Source organism: Bacidia gigantensis (assembly GCF_019456465.1).
Source record: "Bacidia gigantensis strain McMullin 20006 chromosome Unknown contig_134, whole genome shotgun sequence".
Lineage (NCBI taxonomy): Eukaryota > Fungi > Ascomycota > Lecanoromycetes > Lecanorales > Ramalinaceae > Bacidia > Bacidia gigantensis.
The window spans coordinates 552,269-572,111 of NW_025408593.1; the positions used below are offsets into that span (position 1 = coordinate 552,269).

The 19,843-nt window shown below is 49.6% G+C and overlaps 8 protein-coding genes across 8 annotated transcripts; 4 read left to right on the forward strand and 4 right to left on the reverse strand.

Annotated features, from left to right (window-relative positions):
- Window positions 1-448: 448 nt before the first annotated feature.
- On the forward strand, window positions 449-1,234 carry KY384_001923 (uncharacterized protein; the record flags this gene model as incomplete). Its single annotated transcript, XM_044810449.1, has 1 exon — window positions 449-1,234. One exon carries the CDS (start codon window positions 449-451, stop codon window positions 1,232-1,234), a length of 786 nt encoding a protein of 261 aa, XP_044672423.1.
- A 200-nt stretch (window positions 1,235-1,434) lies between these two features.
- KY384_001924 (uncharacterized protein) lies at window positions 1,435-2,369 on the reverse strand (the record flags this gene model as incomplete). The annotated part of the gene is made up of 2 exons (XM_044810450.1): window positions 1,435-2,292; window positions 2,316-2,369. The coding sequence occupies 2 exons, from the start codon at window positions 2,367-2,369 to the stop codon at window positions 1,435-1,437; spliced, it is 912 nt and encodes a 303-aa protein (XP_044672424.1).
- Window positions 2,370-3,810: 1,441 nt separating this feature from the next.
- Window positions 3,811-4,368, forward strand: KY384_001925 (uncharacterized protein; the record flags this gene model as incomplete). Its single annotated transcript, XM_044810451.1, has 2 exons — window positions 3,811-4,186; window positions 4,274-4,368. The coding sequence occupies 2 exons, from the start codon at window positions 3,811-3,813 to the stop codon at window positions 4,366-4,368; spliced, it is 471 nt and encodes a 156-aa protein (XP_044672425.1).
- A 1,124-nt stretch (window positions 4,369-5,492) lies between these two features.
- Window positions 5,493-6,455, reverse strand: KY384_001926 (uncharacterized protein; the record flags this gene model as incomplete). The annotated part of the gene is made up of 3 exons (XM_044810452.1): window positions 5,493-5,615; window positions 5,672-6,255; window positions 6,299-6,455. 3 exons carry the CDS (start codon window positions 6,453-6,455, stop codon window positions 5,493-5,495), a joined length of 864 nt encoding a protein of 287 aa, XP_044672426.1.
- Window positions 6,456-6,900: 445 nt separating this feature from the next.
- Window positions 6,901-7,965, forward strand: KY384_001927 (uncharacterized protein; the record flags this gene model as incomplete). Its single annotated transcript, XM_044810453.1, has 1 exon — window positions 6,901-7,965. The coding sequence occupies one exon, from the start codon at window positions 6,901-6,903 to the stop codon at window positions 7,963-7,965; it is 1,065 nt and encodes a 354-aa protein (XP_044672427.1).
- Window positions 7,966-8,281: 316 nt separating this feature from the next.
- On the reverse strand, window positions 8,282-9,630 carry KY384_001928 (uncharacterized protein; the record flags this gene model as incomplete). The annotated part of the gene is made up of 2 exons (XM_044810454.1): window positions 8,282-9,303; window positions 9,354-9,630. 2 exons carry the CDS (start codon window positions 9,628-9,630, stop codon window positions 8,282-8,284), a joined length of 1,299 nt encoding a protein of 432 aa, XP_044672428.1.
- A 2,879-nt stretch (window positions 9,631-12,509) lies between these two features.
- On the forward strand, window positions 12,510-13,727 carry KY384_001929 (uncharacterized protein; the record flags this gene model as incomplete). Its single annotated transcript, XM_044810455.1, has 1 exon — window positions 12,510-13,727. The coding sequence occupies one exon, from the start codon at window positions 12,510-12,512 to the stop codon at window positions 13,725-13,727; it is 1,218 nt and encodes a 405-aa protein (XP_044672429.1).
- A 1,927-nt stretch (window positions 13,728-15,654) lies between these two features.
- KY384_001930 (uncharacterized protein) lies at window positions 15,655-17,850 on the reverse strand (the record flags this gene model as incomplete). Its single annotated transcript, XM_044810456.1, has 2 exons — window positions 15,655-17,658; window positions 17,710-17,850. The coding sequence occupies 2 exons, from the start codon at window positions 17,848-17,850 to the stop codon at window positions 15,655-15,657; spliced, it is 2,145 nt and encodes a 714-aa protein (XP_044672430.1).
- Between the last annotated feature and the right edge of the window lie 1,993 nt (window positions 17,851-19,843).

The window sequence follows — 19,843 nt, forward strand, 5'->3', positions numbered from 1 at the left end:
GAGACCTCCAAGCCTAGCTAGCAGAGATTACATTCCGGCATCTTCAGCAACACGGTCTTCAACGTTGTAGTCAAATCCAGGTACAATCCGTCTTGGAAAATGATGTTTGGGTAGGTTCAAAATTGCACCTGGGACAGCATCTGTGTCCAAGCACGACTCGGTCTACTGTGAAAATATTGTGTTTACGAATGTCGCTGCTAGTATTTATTGAACATTGAAGGTGTTGAATAATGACAACGGGAATTATCAGGGTGCACCATCCCGCAGATAGTTCTCATCCCGCGACTCAATATAACTGCGCATATTTGAGACTGTCCGGTCCGTGGTCCTGAAAAGCCGTTTTCGTCACAGGCGTTGCCCGGCGAAAGATGATGTATAGTGACATAATCATCTTCAATAATTTTACCAGAGCGATCAATTGCATTGCACCGTCAGGCATTAGATTGGTATGCAAGCATCCAGTACTCTCGTCTGCCTTCGCCCTACTTCTATACTTTGGTCGCAAGCTATTCGGCCCGTTTTTCACCTCCGAAGACCGATTCGACATCAAATCTTAGCCGCTCAAACGAGAGGATTCTCAAATCCTCTGAGTCCCTTACAAACGCTTTCCGCCTCTCGAATCCTCCCATATCATGCCAATCAAATATTCAACATAATAGCAGACATCACCTCCTACCCAGCGTTCATTCCCTTCTGTACCTCCTCAAACATAACATCCCTTTCATCGCCTGATCCGACTCAAAAGAAACAATGGCCCCGTACAGCAGATCTTCGAATCGGATATGGGCCATACGACGAGACCTTCACCAGCAGAGTCTACTGTCTTCCCTACACAGCCCTCGAAGCCGTCGCCGGTGACGCCGAGCCTACAATATCCCACGACGCCCTCCCTCACTACAGCATTGAATCTACCGAAGAGCAATCAGCAAGGACACGGGAAGGCAACAGCCAGACCCTATTCAATTCTATTCTCACACGCTGGTCGTTCCGGGAATTCCCGTTCAAGCCGCTACCGCCGGATGGTTCTCCACAGGAGGGCAGTGCCGAAGCGAACGAGTCTGTGCCGAGGACAGAGGTCAGCCTACACATCGAAGTCCGCTTTGCAAGTGCGGTATATGGGGCATTAAGCCAAGCAGCAGCGCCGAAGGTCGCAGGCATGATGATTGAAGCGTTTGAAAAGCGTGCAAAAGAAGTGCTAGGCGAGGGGCATGGTCCTCAGCCAGGGCAAGGGTAATATCGAATACTCTCTGAAGCCTCGCCCGACTCGTAGAATGAGGACCTAAATTTCGAAGACATATGATCTGTGTTGAAAAGTATTTAGAGGTACATGACTGTTTAAGATGTACTGCGCAAGGTGCATAGAGTTTGTATAGAAATGTTTGTTCGAATTAAATACGCAGAACGCTCCAAAACATCAGCTGTAAGAAAAACATCTCATACATCACCCAGTCGCCTACTTCTTGGATCGACTCTACCTGGGCTTCCAATATATGGTTCGTTCTCTTTCAGTCCTACGTGAGACATCATCTCCGCCCATGTGGTATTGCTTGTCCCAGGCCTATCCGAGCCCATATTTGGCGGACTGTAGATTCTGATACTCTCCATACTAGGTTCTCTTTTCGACGAAGGCGTCTTTGGTGTTCTCGGGGTTTTCGATCCCGTCAAATTCGCAGTCGAAGATCCACTCTTTACGGTCGGTGACTTTGAAAAGTACGACTTGACTTTGGAAGATGCGCGAGACATTCGATGACCCGCCTTTGAAGGACCGGCGCCATGCCGTAGGAAGTCTGTTCGATAGGCATTTGCGTTCTGATTGTATATAGGGTCCGAAACTGAAGCTTGTACGCTCGAAAGATCTCCACTATCTCGCTTAGCAGAGCGAGTGCGGCCTATGCAACAGATGCAAAGGATTGTTGTTATGATACCGGCGGCAAGGCCGGAAAAGAAGCCCACTAGGACTCCAGGTGTCGCGAACTGGTTGCAATGTGCCGTTGCTAGAACATTCGCATTTGTGGCGGTGTTGGTCGGTGATGCACCGGATTTTGAGGAGCTCGGTTTCGATGAGGGACTTGGAGTTCCTTTAGCGGATGAAGCTGAAGGTGCAGCTGTAGAGCTTGAGGTGGACGATGGTGCGGCACTTGAGGAAGCAGGAACCGAATCATCGATGACGCATTGATCTGTGCCCTGGCATTTCATTCCCCCGGGACAGCAGAGGTCACCGCATTTCTGCAAAGGTGTGGTAAGGTCTGTTGTAAAAAGCTGGCTCAAAGGTTTTGCCGTCGCGTTTTGCTGCTGTAATTCGCAGCTGATCGTACCGATGACTGTACAATTTCTTCCCTGAGGACAGCAAAGAGCTGATTTACCGCCATTAACACTTTGACAAGTTGAATCGGTCGAGCAACAAAAATTGCCTGGAAAGTTCCCCCCACATTTCTTGTAATTCGCGTTGAGGCAGGAGGAATCGTCACGGGGCAGAAGGCCAAAGAGATGCGCTGCATCTGCTCCAGCAAAGGCTATTGAACTTGATATCACTGTGAGCAACAGGCCAACCGTATATAGCTTTAAGAGGGCCATGCGGTCGTGGAGGAGAGAGATGTCCAGAATGTTATCTAGAATGTCAGGATGAGGATTATGAATTAAAGGCGGGGAAAAAGCGGTGTCGAGGTCGCACAGCGAAACCCAGCTTTAAAGGTCGAACAAAAAGACGTGCTAACAATGGAAGGGAAACTGGACTGCGTACAAAGCACGAACAAGGGTGAACAATGAGGAGAGCCTCAAGTGCACAGGAATAGCATCTTCAATAATGAGAAACACCACTCAAGCATGAAGAAAGGACCATCAGCACGAGGCCGGCGCGGTAATGGTGAAGCCATTTGCTTGGGCGTCACGGGGATTCCATGAATAGAGCTACGCGCCCAGAGGGCGGTCGATTGGGCAAGACCACCTGGATGGCAAGTGTTTCGCCTTCATTGTGAGGCATCTGCCAATAGTCCAATAGTCCAAATCTGCAGGAGATTTCCTGCCAGAGGTCACATGAAACTCCAAAGAGGGCGCTGTGAATGAAGAAAGATTGGGAAATATGAGAGGAGGTTGAGAGGCGGCGAGGAGCGGAGAGGATATGACGCTAAGCTAAAGTCGAATTAGCGTCCTTTTTCATTTTCTTTCGGTCGATTGATGAGAGCGAGTGAATTTGGGTGCCTCCTCCTATGATCATACGCTCATTTCTATGATACTGCCAGGCCTCATCCGGCAGCAGACGCCTCTGCGATCATGTCGCGCTATCCCTCGAGTTCGTCCCACCTGCGCTCCGCTTGTTTCGACAGCAGGAACCTCGTCCCTGAAGTTCGACTGCTAATTCGATCTTGAAAAGGCCCGCCAGCTGTATGATGCCAAAAGCTTGAAACGGCGTCTTCATTACGTGCCACAGCTCACTCACGATGCGTCTTTCACCCAAAATGGGATCGGCAAAGCCTTTTCACCTACAGCCTTCAATATTGCTTGGTCTCAGTATCAGGGCCACCTCGTCAACCGAATCAATGAGATGACCGTCGGTATGACCGCTGGATCCATCTCAGCGATCAATTTACATGAGACTGATCAACCTGTCAGGCCACCCATCAGAGAATAAGGCAATGAGAGACATCCTGATCTCCAATGCTCGGAACCCTAACCAAGCTGCTGTTTTCAATCATGCCTCCATGGCTTGGAACTGCCATCACTTTTTCAACGCCCTTGTTCGTCTTCGTGCCCCGTGCTTCAGGTCAAATTCGACCCTTTACTAAGTTCCACTAGTCACCTACTCCCCAACCCATGTCTCGAGAGCTAGAAGCCCGTCTCTCGACGGCATTCTCCTCTATTGAATCATTCAAAAAGCAATACATCGCAACCGCCCTCAGTATGTTCGGCCCTGGTTTTGTTTGGCTCATTCGCAACCCCATCTCTCGAGGCTACATGTCAGCGAATGGCGATGACCCCGTCAACGATCCGGGGTTCACCCTCCTCTGCACTTATATCGCAGGATCTCCTATACCGCAAGCGCATCCCCGTGCGCAGTCTGTAGATATGAACACGGAGAACATGATACCAGGGCAATCTACAGCCGGAGTAATGGGGAAATATTCTGCAAGCCCCGCAAACAAGGTACCGCCTGGACGAATATATGCCGCTGAGGTGTGCCTCGGGGTTTGTACATGGCAGCATTGCTGGCTCTATGATCATGGAGTTGACGGAGAAGCAAAGAGAAGATATTTAGAGGCATGGTGGGATTGCATAGATTGGAGCGTTGTGGAAGGAAACTCCGCAATAAAACAAGCTAAGACTCCGGTGAGGACTAGTCTTCCGAGCATGGCCAGTTTCATGCGCAGATAGGCATTGAACATGTAACTTCAGAATAGATTTGTCGACGTCTAAGGATGTTGTGAGTGAGCAGATCTAGAAATATACATACGATTGTCTTGCGGCTGTCATGTTACCTTGACTCTCAATCTTTATTCAATTTTTACATAGCGGAATCCAGTGTGCAGCAATTTAGGAGAAGGTTGACAAAAACTCGAAACGACCACAGAGCCTATCCTGCCCCTGTCAAACTTCAAGAACGTTATGGAACCTCATCAAGACGCCGCCTACTCTCCCTCCCATTATTCTGATCATCCTCACCTCAATTACATCTTCAGAGTAAATCTCTGGTCACAGAAGCCGTTTTCTGGCCATTCGTCCTTAACAAATCTCCAAAGCATGAATTCCTTTGCGTGGAACAAAAACCGACTTGTGTGATTTCGATACAGAAGCCGGACCGTTGGTAAGCCTCGTCCTTTCGATGACCCGCAACATTAGAGATTTCGTATGCGTATGAACTTTCAATCAGTGCAATATGTTGAGTCGAAACGTGTCTCAACTACTGTCCAACTTTTTGCTTGATTAGACTTGAATGATTCAGGGCGAGACAAAACAACCCAAACTATCATACTGAGGCTCGGGTTGTTTGCTTGAGATATTCTCCGAAAACAATATCCTCATGGGTTAGAGGCAGTATAGTCAAGTTTCATTGTCAATTGATGGATCAATGGCACTTAAGATAATGGGAAAGTCTTCTTGCGAGATACAAGCATGAAACTGAAGCACGGAACAGGTAATTGTGACTCAGGCTTTGACCATTTGCTGATAAGATGGTGCAAGGAGGTCGCATATTCATTCGTAGTGAGTTTAGTAGTCACTAAATACTCCGTAGACATCTTCCATAATGGTGAGAAGTATTGTGTATTCCTGGGCAGTAAATGGAGCTTTGCAAGGGAAGTAATCAAAATTGAAATTGCAAAACCTCAAAGTGTAGCTTTGCTTGAGAAAAATTCTTGGGACGACATTTGCATTAATGAGGAGATGCTTTCCGTCGAATTTGATCGCAAGAACTAAAATCAAGACATGGTGTTCCATTGGAATTTTCAACCGCTTACATCTTGGGGATGCTCGACAATGACCCACGATAAATATCCTTCCTATGAAAGATACTTCTGAAGCCATTCAACGCCTTGCTGTATCGAGTCGTCCATGGCTTTCTTGTCCTTGTCGCTAGACCAGTCTCCTCGTAAAGCAAAGCCATGGACTTGATCTTCGTAAACCTTCATCAATGTCAATTGCACCATCAAATGAACATTATGGAAGCAGCAATGCTCACTCGAACTTCATTCGGCACATCAGCCTTTTTCGTCAACAAATCCTGAATCTTCCCGACTGTGTCGTTATCCAGTACGCTGTCCTTTGTACCAACAGCGAGGGATAACGGAACCTTTACAGGATCAAAATCCCCTGGTACGGTCACCAGGCTGGGGTGGTATCCCACAACAGCGTCCACACCTCCAATGCCAGATCCATTCTCATCCGTGCTTTGGCCATGGGCTTCCAATATGGCATATCTCGCACCCCAGCAAAAGCCAACGGCTCCGAGCTTGTCGGTTCCGGGCGTTGTACGCAAGGTGTTGACGAAACCATCCACCATTGGCTTCGTCTTACCTTCTGTGTGCTTTGGCAGCCAGGTGGCTAATGTCGTCCCCACGATGGCAGTATTGGCGGCTTTGTCAGTCACACCCTGACCTTCTTGCGTCTTTAGACTTGGTGCAATGTTGTCTAGGAAACTCATATCCAAGCTATCACCTTCCAGGAAATCGGGCACGTAGACATAGAAGCCTGCCTTGGCGTATTCATCGGCTAAAAGTCTGACGTTCGGTGTTTCCCAGCCGAAGACTGCAACAGCATGAGTGCCTGATGTTCAGATCACGGACGTTCGTTGGTGAGCTTTACGCACCATCCGTTATGAAGATCAAAGACTTCGCTTTGGAGCCACCTTTCGGCTCAGAGACATAGACGGAGAGTCCACCAAGCTGCTCCTCACGTCCGACCGGTTTCCCTTCGTGAAGCTTACCGCTGAGGCAGCATGCGCTCATCCCATTGCCTGAAGCCATTCTTTCAATTGCTGCTAGATCTACGATGTGAAGTTACGGAAACATAAGACCAACGCCATGAAGGCGAAAGCCAAATAATATCCAAGCCTTCGCTCTGATGACGTATTCGCCATTGGGCGACCCTTGCGTCCTGACGTGATTACAGACATTTTCAACTCCTGAGCGTGAAATGTCCCCTCTTTGACTCAATGTCTTGATGCCTTCGACAGGCTTGACTGCCATTCTATGAGGTGGTCTTCCGTATGTGCGTGTAAATGAATTGGTCCTGCGTTAAAGCTGTTGCACGCTGCACGTTTTCGGTGGTTGATCTCATGATGTAATGTCGAGCAAAGCCTTCCATTTCCAGCGACGTCTTTTTTCCCCAAGTCAATACTATCATGCGTGGTGCTTTTTTCACGCCACGAAGATTTCGCATTCCCTTGTATAATGCACTTGTCTCACAGCGATGCCAATTCGTGTCTTCGTCACCGGAGGCACAGGCTTTGTCGGCAGATTGATCGTTGAAGCATTACGGGAGAAGCATCCAAAATGGCAAATTACCATCTTCGATCTCAATCAGCCCGATGTTCCTCGCGCCAACATAACCTACATTAAAGGCTCAGTCACATCTTCTTCCGATGTCTCTAAAACCCTCAAGCACATCCGTCCCCACGCCATAATCCACACCGCAGGCATAGTACCACCATTAGCCCACCGCTTCTCCCGAGAAATGGAATCTACTGTTCTCGCCATCAATGTCGAAGGCACTCGCACAATGCTCTCCGCCGCCCAGACGTACAATGTCTCCGCATTTGTCTGGACAGGATCTTGCACAGCCGTCACTGATAACTTCAAGTACTCCTACCGCAACATCAATGAGACGTACCCCACAAGCACCAATTCTTTGATCTATGGCGAGTCGAAAGCTATCGCTGAGAAACTCGTCTTGGATGCGAATAAGCCCGGTTTCGCCACATGTGCGTTACGACCCTCGGTGCTCTTTGGACCCGGGGATCATCAGCTCGTTCCCAGCATCCATGCCTGTATAGCTAATTATGAGACCCCATATGTATTGGGGGATGCGGAGAATCTGTGGGATGTGTCATATGCGCCCAACATCGCAGACGCGCACATCTTGGCTGTGGAGAACCTGCTGTCTAAGGAGAAGACGGCAGCGGGGGAGGCAATATTCATCCAGAACGAAGAAAAAATTACCTTTCGAGATTTTTGTTTGGAGGTGTGGAAGAATTTCGAGCATTTCCCGCCTTTTGAGTTGAAGATACCGCTGGGCCTAGCGCAAGTTGTCGGGTTGGTGGCGGAGGCGGTGACGTGGGTGACGGGGAGAACGACGACGATTAGTAGGGGGAGTGTGATGGATGCGTGTGCGGTGAGGTATGCGAGCGGGAAGACAGCGACGAGGCTGCTAGGGTACCAGTCGAAAGTGGGTATCGAGGAAGGAATCAAAAGGAGTTGCGATGAATATAGGAACAGGCTCAAGACGCATGAGTCGGAGGGGTCTCGCCGTTCATAAGGACAATCATTAGAGTTGAGATCAAATGTGCTAGACAACTGCTGTGGAGACATTGCAATATTCAAATGAGTGTGCTCTATATACTAAAAGACATGCTTTTCGGTCTCTGAATGAGACTCACCGAAACAATACTACCGCAGGAAGTATGCTTCAAGAACAGAATAGTGAATACCATGGAAGCCACCCATATACACAAGCAGGCAAAGCTGCAGCCAAGTATCATTACTGTTTTTCCTTTGTCCTACACAGAGCAGCGAGTCTTCTGGCACTCCTAGCATGCTCCTCTATTATATTGTACAGCATTTGACGGCAAAATTTAGATGTCAGCATCCCATCCCAGCAGCGACGAAGCACCGCGCTCGCTTGAGACCCACATGATGTCAGCTCGACGGATTCCATTGAACTCGGTAGCGCATGGGATTGTGTAGGCTCCCATTTCCTCGAAGTAGAGCCAGTCATGTTGGCTGACCTTCGGCAATGAACAGGACTTGACAACTTCATCAAAATTGTCGCATGTTGGGCCCCACACTCGATATCGGAAGGATTCGCTAGAGGGATCCTGCTTGCAAAGCAATTTCGGAATCCGCACTTGGTGGTCGGAAATGACATTAGCGAGGTCAGAATAAACGCCCGCGTTGATGTGAATTGGGATGTTCCCCTCGTTGTTTCCCTCGTAATCAATATCGTTGACTTGACAAGCAAGGCGGAAAGCGGAGCTGACCATAAAACGGCCAGGTTCAGCAATGACGCGGATGCTCTGAGGAATGAATTCGAGCGCTGCTTTGAGTGATGCCGCCATGGGCTCAAAGAGATGATCTGTAAAGCCGCCGCCGACGTCAAGCACACTGAAGCTGTACAAGCCAGAGTCTTCCGCATAATTAATCAAGTCTCGTGCCAGCATAGTCGCGTTGAACGGAGCTTGAGTATCGGAGGCATCAGAGCCTATATGGAAAGCAATTCCGACAACGTCCAGTCCTTCATGTTTGGCCACATGTAGCAATTCCTTGGCTTTGTCAAATGAACAGCCAAATTTCGCACTCAGACGACATTTGCTCTTTGAATCATCGGGAGCGAGTCTGATGAGAAGCTTCGCGGTTGGGAAGTACTTCTTGGCGTCGTGGAGCTGTTGTTTTGTGTCGACCGTCATTTGCCGTACACCGTGGTTGATCGCGGCAACCTTTTGTCGCACAGATGCCCGAGGGTGAGCTAATATGATTTTAGAGGGATCGACACCGTGCTCGAGCACTGCTTCGACCTCTGGAATCGATGCACAATCAAAGCTTGAATTCATTCTGGCGAGAAGGCGAATCACTGTCGGCTCAGGGTTACATTTGACAGCTGCACTCATTAGCTTCGTTCCGAATGCAGTGGCATCCGAGCATGCTCACCATAGTGTGCCTCGACTCTTGGTAGCATCATCTTCCAGCGTTGGCGTTGGCGATAGATTTCACCAACGTCTCCTACCATGAAAGGGAGCACCTCCTCCCACTCGCAAGTGTCGACATCTATCTTCTCGATCCGCTTGGTCATCACCCTCATCGCCAGCTGCCATGACTTCTCGTGGCTATTGCGACTATCGCCACTGCCATGATCGTGCAATTTGTTATCGACCTTGTCGATTGCAGACGATGCATACTTCTTAGTGGTGATCTGAGGACGGGCCATTCACGCGTTGTATAGTGGGGTTGGAAGTGGGAAAACGGAAGTGGGGGTTATGGAGGCTTGAAGACGATGTAGTATAGGGATTGACGCGCCCTTACTGACCCTTCCCCGTCCTGAGGAAGAATCCCCTGTGTTGTGCTATGCGGCAGGTGGGAAGTTGGGGCGGGGGATTGCTGGAGTATGTTGGTCTTAGAAAGGGAAGAAGTGAGAAGGCGTTGAATAGTTGTTGTCTGCAGGGGGTGGAAGGTCGTTGAAGATGTCTCTGTGTAGACAAGAGGCAGGATGTTGAAGACTAAATAGTGGACTGGGGTGTGGCGCCGTTTTGAGTGATGTGGTGCGACTTCAGTGAAGAAGCACTGAAGCCGTGAGATGCTGAGAGATGACTATCGTCACCACCACGATTAGTTGATGACCATGCAGTGTTTACCAAGAAAAGAATGATTACACGGGGACCGAACCAGGTTGGGAGGGAGTGTGTCAATCGTGTGAATCAGTTACTTACATCACAAGTAGATACGGAGACCGTGTAATTAAGCTCTTGAAAGGGTCATGAAGTCAGATGGGGATGCGGCACTAAGAGGAGGAGCACATTCAGGGAACCAATCTGGAGCAGGCGCTGGATGGAGATGGTGTGCACGAGTGCGTGGTAGAGCGAATCTGAAATGTGAGCAATCTGAGCAGTTTTTTTGGTGTGTGCAAATTTTGGCTGTACCTCTGACACACATGTTCGTTTCCTCGGCAGCGCACGGCGGGTTGGGCGGTCGGCTAGTAGGACGCTATGAGCAAAGCCGCAAAGTGTAAATGCTAAAGAATCGGTCTGGCATTCAGGCGGATTAGGCTGATTAGGGGGAAACTCTAGGCACCAGTAGCCCCTGGCAGCTCCGGGCTTGGGGGGCTTGGGGCTTAGGGCTTGGGAGGTGGGAGGGGGAGGCCATCTGGAAGAGTATTAATGATTATTTTGGTACCTGACACGTAGTGTAGGGCAGCTGCTTAGTACTTCCCTCCCTGCTTAACAATCCTTGCAAAGCCTCCCCAAGGCCAGTACGCCGTTCCTGCATAATGTTTTGCATTCGTGGCTCGGCTGTTTAGCGTCGCTGTCGTCAAATCGAGATGCTGTCTGTGCTAATTCTGGCAGGTTGTTTCGACCTTTGGAAAGGGTCTACCGTTTGATCGACTTGGTTGTCCGGTTGCTCGCCGTGAACCAATGAGCCGTTATCCTCCAATTCAAGCTTACCGAATCCACAGTTGGAACCTTTCCCCGCAATCACCGGAATGGGACATTGTCGCTGGACCCAGCTGTCGGGTTGAGCGAGTGATGCGCAGCAGCACGAGAGCGTTCCCCGGCGTAGACGTATATATCAATGGATTGTGAACCTTCATCGATGCCTGCTTGGTGTTTGTGGGGGAGGAAAAGGCATTCATGTCCAAGCTGCACCAGCCCACTTCGGGCCATCAATTCGAAGACGACCATCTCACTCTGGTGGCGAACCTTCATCGCTATGACGATGAGAGCCTCTGGAGATCCACCAAGGACCGCCGCAAAAGTCTTCGCTAATGCGGGCACGCTGTCGCAATTGTACGTGCAATCTGACACTATGAGCAGATCAAACCGTTGGGGTCGAATATCTGCCGGAAGATCCTTGTCCCAATCGAGGGTCGTGTGACTTAGGCTGCTTCCCACTGCTGGAACTGTGGTATGGATATTCAACTTTAAGACCTCCATCGCTTCCGGAAGATCAGTTAGGATGCAGCAACACTGGGGTAAGAATGAGGCTAAAAACACTCCAACAGGCCCACACCCTGCACCCAATTCCAATATACGGACGACCGATTGGTCGCATTTCCTGGAACCAGATAATCGAGCTGACAGTAATGAACTATGCGCCTTCTCGTTGGAGCTGTCGTTGCCGATAAGTCTACCCAAGTATGCTATCAGCCCAATTGCAGCATCCCTATGACAGAGGTCAGTCTTGTGGGTCAGTGGTAGCAGAACATCCAAGTCGGCTCGAAATACTCGATGTTATATCTTGCTGATCTCACCAAAGATGGCGTGCAATGCTCTCCCCGGCTTCTTCGTAAACGCATATATTTCCTATATTGGTGCAAATCTGTCGCTGAACTTTGCCCGAAATTGCCATCTTTGGCCCGCCCTCAACGTCACTCCGTACAGCCATAATCTCAGATGGATTTTCGATTGACTCGGCATCTGTTTCTAAACAGGGTTGAGCATTGACAAGTAGAGTCAATGTAACCCCGGTGGTGGGTGACGGGAAACCTTTCAGCTCAACGGACAGCGCTCGCATGTCAGACCGCCAAAGCAAGGGTTTCCAAGCACATATTGCACGGTCATCAATGAGCAGCGTAGCAAACAAGGGGAGCTCAGCATGGAGAAAATCATCGCCAAGATCAGTTGTGACGGTCAAGAGAGCTTTTATGGTGGTTCTTGTTTTGGTCACTTCAAAACGGGGCAACTTGAGGAAGCGAATATAGTGTACCATTGCTTCCTTGGCAACAATTGTCAGCCTTGAGTAGTCCTCTACGTTGGCGAATCATTGGTTAATAATGTACTTTGCGGTGCAGATGCTCAAAGTATTGAATTGTTCTCCACTGCATCGGAGTTGAGAGAGGGAGGTGGAGCACGATGACTTTTTGGCGCGCCTACTCCCGAGTCAAGCTCGTAGGGCTGACTTTTGCGGCTGCGGATTATCGTGAGAAACCACTCGACCTCTCGTGCGCCCATTCACACGGTAAACTTCTCACAGGGTGTATACACCGGAAAGACGATGCGTAACAGTGACATGATTCCACAGTCTACGAATCAGCGTTCAACAATCAGCTATTAACCCTCGAAACCAGGATCCTCTCATTCGATCGCAGTAATCATGCGCCTTACCACGGATCCAAGAATCCGCCAAACCCTCAATCAAATCTCCGAGAACATCGAAAATGCCAACCAAAAGACCCAAGCATCTCTATTCACTCTCTCCGACTCATATATCCAGCCTTGCTTGAGTTCTCTCCAACCCTGTTGGCTCTCATGCCAGACTTGCCTAGAAGCTTCGTGTCAACCGTGCTTCACCGTGCGAGACGATGCACGAAGACACCGACAGCCTAGGTATCTTAAAAGAGGGAGAGAGCGTGCCGCCTTCGACTTTTACGATGACTGGGACGAGGATGAGGAAGAGTGGGGTAATGACGAATTAGATGCGCTGCTGAACGGCAGTGATCCTCAGCAGCCCGGTCGACGTGCGGGAATGAGCTATGGCTACGGAACGCGGGGAGCTCGAAGGAAAAGTGTTGGCGCTAAAGATACGATGGCCGATGACCCTACACTGTTGCCGCAGTCCAGTATTTTCGGCTTTCTCGAGCGCCTGCCTTGGAGGATTGGTGGACGGGGAACCAGGTACAGGCCCAATCCGGCGAACCTGCAGGTAAACGTTGGGAAGAAGGGTCGAGAGGCGGAACCGTTGATGGCTGAAGAAGAGGATAATGATGATGGAGGAACATCAAGAGGCAAGCACGCGAGGAACCGTAGTGCAACTGTTGGTTCCAGGGAGACAAATACATCGCTGAGCTCAAGAGGAGACATCTTCCCTAGTGACGATGAAGGCGATGCACGAGAGATTGATGACGAGTTTGCATTGAGACTTGGCAGGCGTAGTACGGGCGCTACTTCCGACGAACGAAGCAGCAAGAAGAAACCAGCCGATTCAAGAAATTCGATCAAGACAAGCGCATCGGGGGATACAGGCGTTTCCAAACAGGGCGTCAGAGCAGCTTCGGCTTCAAGTGAGAGACTCACAACTATGCATTCTCCGACCAATGAGGATATACCTACCCTGGCAGATTTGAAGCGTGAAGAAGAGGACATGCAGAAAGCAGAGGAGGGTCAATTGCAGCAGAGGAGAACTGCAGCGCAGAGGCTAGCTTCTGAGAGGGGTCTAAGTAGTCCCTCCAGCCCAGTAGAGCAAGATTCAAAGGAAGCTAGCATTATCGAAACCTCGTCGCTTCACAAAGAGAACGACGCAACCCCTGTGCGAAACGATCAAGGTCCCACCCAAACTACCAAGGACGATCCATACACACAGGAACCTACGTGAGACACAAGGTATCGCTGTCATTCCAGGCACAGCGATACACGTCCAAATACGGCCGCTGAGTGCGCAATTGTTCGACGCTAGAGCAAACGCTCACTCCTCGAATAACGAAGGCTGATACACAAGCCCAGTCCGTCGACAGTGCAAGAACGTTGCCAGGCAGACGCCGGACGCTTGCATCATGTCTCTACTATCTCACACTAACATGTAAGCAGAACAAAGGCGCTGCATGTGCATAGTTCCATGAGCTCAGCCACCCACCATCGGATTTGTAATCATCCGCGCAACGTGGGAGGACAACGGAGACCGCCCACATGTTCAGGAGCTGAATGCAGGACCATGACAACTCCGAATGGTACCAAGCCTGGATACCACATGGCACGACAGGTGTCAATGCAGGACTCGGGACTCTATGATGACAAGAGGAAGTCGGCCAAGCGCGGTCGATTATGCCTAGTCCTACGGCGCCGATTTCCCCGTGATAATGACTCCACGCCCAGTGTACGATTATGCCAAGTGATGACCTAAGGTACCCTAGATACTCACAATGCTATGAGGAAATTTTACACCGTCTTTCTAAATATTTTGAATGCTGACTGCCTAGCCACACGAATTGTTTCATGATTGTCAAGAACCGTGCATGCTGCACATCCCCCTCCGCAATAGACTGCATTCAGCGCCGAGGGTACATGGCTGACGGGCTGCAACAACATTTCCGCATCGTTTTCGGAGTCATAGGCGCTCAGACCACCCCTAAAGCCACGGTATGTAATAGAATCGCGCAATTGCGCTGCCAATGCCTCAGTCTCTATGAGTGGAGGACCGCCTGGCACGGCCCGCGACTTTCGACGACAAACATTGGGCCTTCCATTCGGGTTTAGCGTGCGCCTCGAGGCAGAGGGGAGTTGTGGAACTCCTCGGAGTGGTATGGTTTTCCTTTTAATTACGGTAAATATGTCGGGCAAGAAGCCTATATGAATTTTCAGTAGTATAATTAATTGCAGCAGTCTGAGAAAATGACAATCAGGGATATCGCTCGATAGAAAGCCACCGCATAAACCCTTTCCGTGTTCCTAAGCTGCCGTGTAAAAGAGTTGCTTCTGAAAAAGCTGCCTGCCCGAAAGCTATCGCTGAGTGAGCTTGACTCTTGAGACCTGCCTCGAGACAGATTTGACTTTTGAAATACTCCCAATTTGAAAATCGCCCTTCTCTAGGTCTGCCATCAAGGTGAGCTGCCTATAGAATTTTTGCGCTCTTGAAATTCTGCCTTCTTCTATAATATCTCTTAAAAGAAACAGTCTCTGAAGATAATATTCATTCGAATAAGTCCTCTCAAAAGAACTAGCGATTGGAGAAAGGTCTTTCAGAGGAATTACTTTTTAGTGAAATATTTCTTGTACAAACATTGCCTTAGAAAGCTACCCCCGCACACAGTCCTAAGTTAATCGGGTTTCTTTGGGGGTAAATGCCCCAGACAATCTGCCTCCTCTCTAAATAAGTATCCTTGATGAAAGGGGCCTTGCACATGTTGCCTGTTCTGAAGTTATTCTGGAAGGCACTGCCCCTTTCGAAGCCTGCCATTTGAATAATTGTCACCAAGACCGCGTGACCCTTAGAATATTGACACCTTAGGGCAATTTGATATGCACATAATATTGCTATGTTTATTTTCATTTGAATAAGTAGCTATATACCTGATGTTGATAGTAGGGGGTATCGTAACGTCGCTCACATCGTACCACACACAAATGAATGACCAGCCAAGATACGAGAAGGTCGGTCAATCCGAGCCGAAAACATGATAAGTAACCTTTAGGTCCATGCGCTATGCCGGCCAAACTCGTGACTGCGTTGAGAACGAACCAAGGAAATTTGCATTGCCATCAAGGCTCGATGCAAAAGCATGTTGTTTACGTGTTCCACCCGACCATTACGCGACTGTGACTTCGCAGCCAGCGCCCTTCTCCTTCAATGCCTTTGCAAGCATCAGTTCTCGCATCCAGTCGATCCTGTCGTCGCGGTTCTTAACTGCGAAATGATGGGTCTTGCCCGTAGCAGCGCCAAGAATGCCCTTCTTCTCGGATGAAGGGACCAGCTGAAACGTGAACGCCGAGCCATCAGGGCCAGGACCTTTCTTCTTGGTGCTACTTGCTCCCAGCTTTAAAGCTCTGAATGCTGTGTTGACTTTATTGCTCGCTATTGACGAACAGGCAACAGCATACTCATCCACATCAATGTACTCAAGAGCGTCCAAGGTCTTGTTGTCGCTATGCATGGCTAGCGTAGTACCTTTAAGGCGGAAATGGTTATCATGCCATTCATGCCTTAACATCTTAGTCTTGCGCTTCTTCATCCAACCAGCATGTTGGACGTCAGCGAGTGTTGGGGTCTTGTCGCCGGCATCAATTATTGGTGATAGATGATGACTTTCTTGGACAACTGGGAGACCAAAACCGGGATGCATGCGTCTTTGAGTACTTGAAGCAGAGCGCTCAAGCGGAGCAGCGCTCTGTGAGCGGTCGATTGGCTCAAAGGGCTGAGCACGGTAGCCCGCTCTGGAATGAGAACGTGATATTGACTGGCTACCATAGCGCATGTCTGGTGGCACAGAATTTGAGAAATCACGTTCGATTGGGCCCAGAGGAATCGCAGTCAATGGTACATCCATTGCTGATGCAGGGCTGGCGAAGCGATAAATGTCTTGTCCGTTGTGCTCAATGGCTGTGATGGGGCTACGGTGTTGCTGAATTATCGTCCGATCTGGATCCTGTGCGGTCGAAGGACTGGCTTGATCTGGGATCTGAAGTTTGGGTAGGCTCCTGAGATTGGTGTGAGGTGCTTGAGTATTCTCTGGTGGTGAAAGCGGAGGAAACATCTCATAAGGCGGTGTCGAAGGTTCGGGCGGTGAGCCCGCCATATGTTGGAATGTGAGAAATTGTCGAACATTCTCTTGAGGATCTCTGTTCTGAACGGTCCGGAGGAGATCAGGATCCAATCGAAGAGCGGGGCGACGACCTCCAAGGACGTCTGATGATCCGACGACCGAGGGGTCTGCCTCCGAGGGAAGCTGGACAGTGATCTCGGAAGGTGAAGCGTTGGCCTCCTCAATCTGCTCGAGTTCCATTGGGAACTCTTTCGCAATTCTCTCCATCTTTCGCTTATATCTCCTGTACTTGGCACAGTCATCGCCTTTGGAGCACTTGTGAGGTTCTGGCAATAATTGCTCGATAGCAACTATTGACGCAGACTCAGCTGGGGAGATTATGTCGTCAGGTCTTAACGCTCTTCTTGCTCGCCTCCTGTGCAGCTTTGGCTCTCGAGCCTTACTTTCCTCTGGAGCTGTCGGGAATGCGCACTCATTATCCCTGTTGACGTGGCGCGCGCCCTCCTCGATGGGTGGTGAAGGCGACAAGCACTCGTCGGCCGGTGTCGGAGGTACACTGACTCCACCGCGTAAGTTCCGGATCTCGTCCCAGAGCAAGTGTCTTTGACCGAACGATGTGATCCCAAGCTCTTTAAGATCTCCGAACTCTAAGTGTTTCAGGAGGCCGCCTGAGATATCATTCATTCTGAACTTTTCGATAATGTGCTCTTCAAATCCCGCATTTCTCATCCACGCCGCGACATGATGAGTTGTCCACTGCTCCAGTGGAAGTTCGGCCGGCGGGCAAGAGTCAAAGCTAACACGATTTGGGGTCGATATATGACCATTGTCGGTTGGGGACTTGACAATGGGAGACCACTCCAAGTAAATTTCCTCCGCTGGCGTGGATTCTTGAGAGTGCCGGAACAGATGAGGACCCACTGGTCCTTGGATGGTTTTCGAGGCCCCAGATTCTAAAGAGTCTGTAGGCAAGCAAAAGTTGAACCCTTTGAAGTCGTTTGATGCAGGGGTCCGTAGTTCATCAAATGTGGAGATGGTCGTGTTACCGAACTGAATGCTTCTTTAGTCTTGGGTTGATAATACAGTACAGAGTATGCGCACCGATTCTTCGCTTCGACGACCTTGGTAGTCATCAAAGTCGCTTGCATCTTCAAATTCGGTGTCCACGTCGCTCTCCGCTGACACGGACTGTGAGGTCGCAATGTCTGCGACCATGGAATTGGCTTGCTTCTTCTGCGACATCTCGACCGCGCTGCAGCCTGAAATCATCGGCATGCGAGGCTTTTGAGATTAGCTGATTACAACATCATACGTGCATACGCGATGGATTCTTACCATTACTGGAGTCAATCCAGTTAGATATACGTTAAAGGAACATGCAGCTGATAATCAATACTTTTACGCTCACAGAGTCCTTGCGGACAGTATCTCTATGTGTAACAATTGCTGTAGGAAGAGAGGAAAAACAGAAGAAACAGCAGAACCCTCTGGGTGTGTGGGCGCTTAGGTGTGATATACTCGTGGGAGAGTCCTGGCTCAGTGCGGTTTCGCCATCACTAGCTTCGTGTTTCTTCTTCAACACTTACGCAGTTGGCGTGCTTGGACGATCGAAGGGCCATCGAAGCCATAGTGAAGACGCCTGCTATTCGACCATTCGTGAGTGCGATCAAGAATGGTGTGAAGTGAGCTGCATAAGCGTGTACGCTTGCACTGCAACTACTGAATAGCAGCCACCAATCGGGCGGGGATACGTACCGATGATGCAGTCGAAAGCGCTTGAGTGGAAAGCGTAAATCCTCCAAGTCTTGCAAGTCTTGCTAAATGTTCCAGAAATAGTGGGTATGATGCTCTCATGCTCGTCAGCATTGGATCGGCGCGCAACGGCACAGCTATCATCCCTAACGTTGACAGTTCAAGGCATGACATATGTTGTCTCTCAGGCCAGTATCATCCTTTTTGTGATGCCTGAGCAACCAGCAGTGACGCGCCTGTGTGATAGTCTAATGAAAAACATGAAGAAGCCATTGACGCAGCTGGCATTGATGTTCAACTAATGTGTGCCGAAACGGTGATGGCGCAGACCGAACCCACATCTCTATTCTGCCTTCCTTGCAGCATTCTGCAATGCAAACCATACTACAATCTGCAATGCAAGCCATACTACAATTCACAGCTAGTCTGCATATCACATCGCTCAAACTGGATCACAGGGATGTTCGTAGATTCCTGAGCACCAGTGTACGGGCAATTATTGGCCTTCACTGCAATGTCTTCCACATTTGAGAGCCGGTCACCTGACTTAGATGATTGGAGCACACTGAGGCATCTACCAGACCAACGGCTCGCAAGTTAAGCAAAGGCAGAGTCACGAGCAATTCCTGCTCAGTACCCCATCATAGCTCATTGTTGAGACCGGTCAAATTGGGAACCCTATTGTCAAATGGCTCGGAGGCTATCCGAGATCATCTCGCCCTATGGCGGAAGCTGATCACGAGCTTCACATTTCGTCCAACTTGGACCCCCTCATAGGACAGATGAAGGGTCATCTGAGTAGTGTTCAGATTGACCTTGGCAACGACGGAGCCGTGTTTGACGGACTTCTCAATCCAATGGCAGAGACGAAGGTGGAAAAGGGGTTGCTGAGCACTAGGAAGGAAGGTGCTGACCAAAGCAGAGAGGTGGAGATTGACGATGAAGCATGCGGTGAACTCGAAGCAAGACGCGCATGCATGTGATTGAGCTTCTCTTCATGATGATAGATGCGAGAGATCGGACTACAAAGTAAGTCATCGCAAATTGTTGTCCTTTACCGTCCAAGCCCGTTGCTGCCCCTCATTAACTATTCTTAGAATGCGCCATTTTGCTCATCATATCTGTAGCTGGGACCCTGATATCGTCATTAAATGAGCCGATCAGGATCAGAGAAATGACTTAATTGTGCCATACTCGGAGCTTCCTCCTCTCCACCTTCTGTTTTGCGCAAATGCAAGCGCCCGGTGGGACACTAAAGGAGCGGCACGATACGCTACCTGACTTGCTCTCATCCTCTAGGCTTGGGACGGTATAGCTCATCATTAGCCTTGCAGGTGACGCGAGCCTCTGCTCCAGTCGTTGACGTCGTCCCCTCGAGCAGCAACAAGCTATCCCATCACAGCTCGCCTTTATCTCCCAAGCGAACAAATCGCGAGATTGGAATGAGGAATGAGGAGCAAGGGCAATGTCACTTCCATGAATT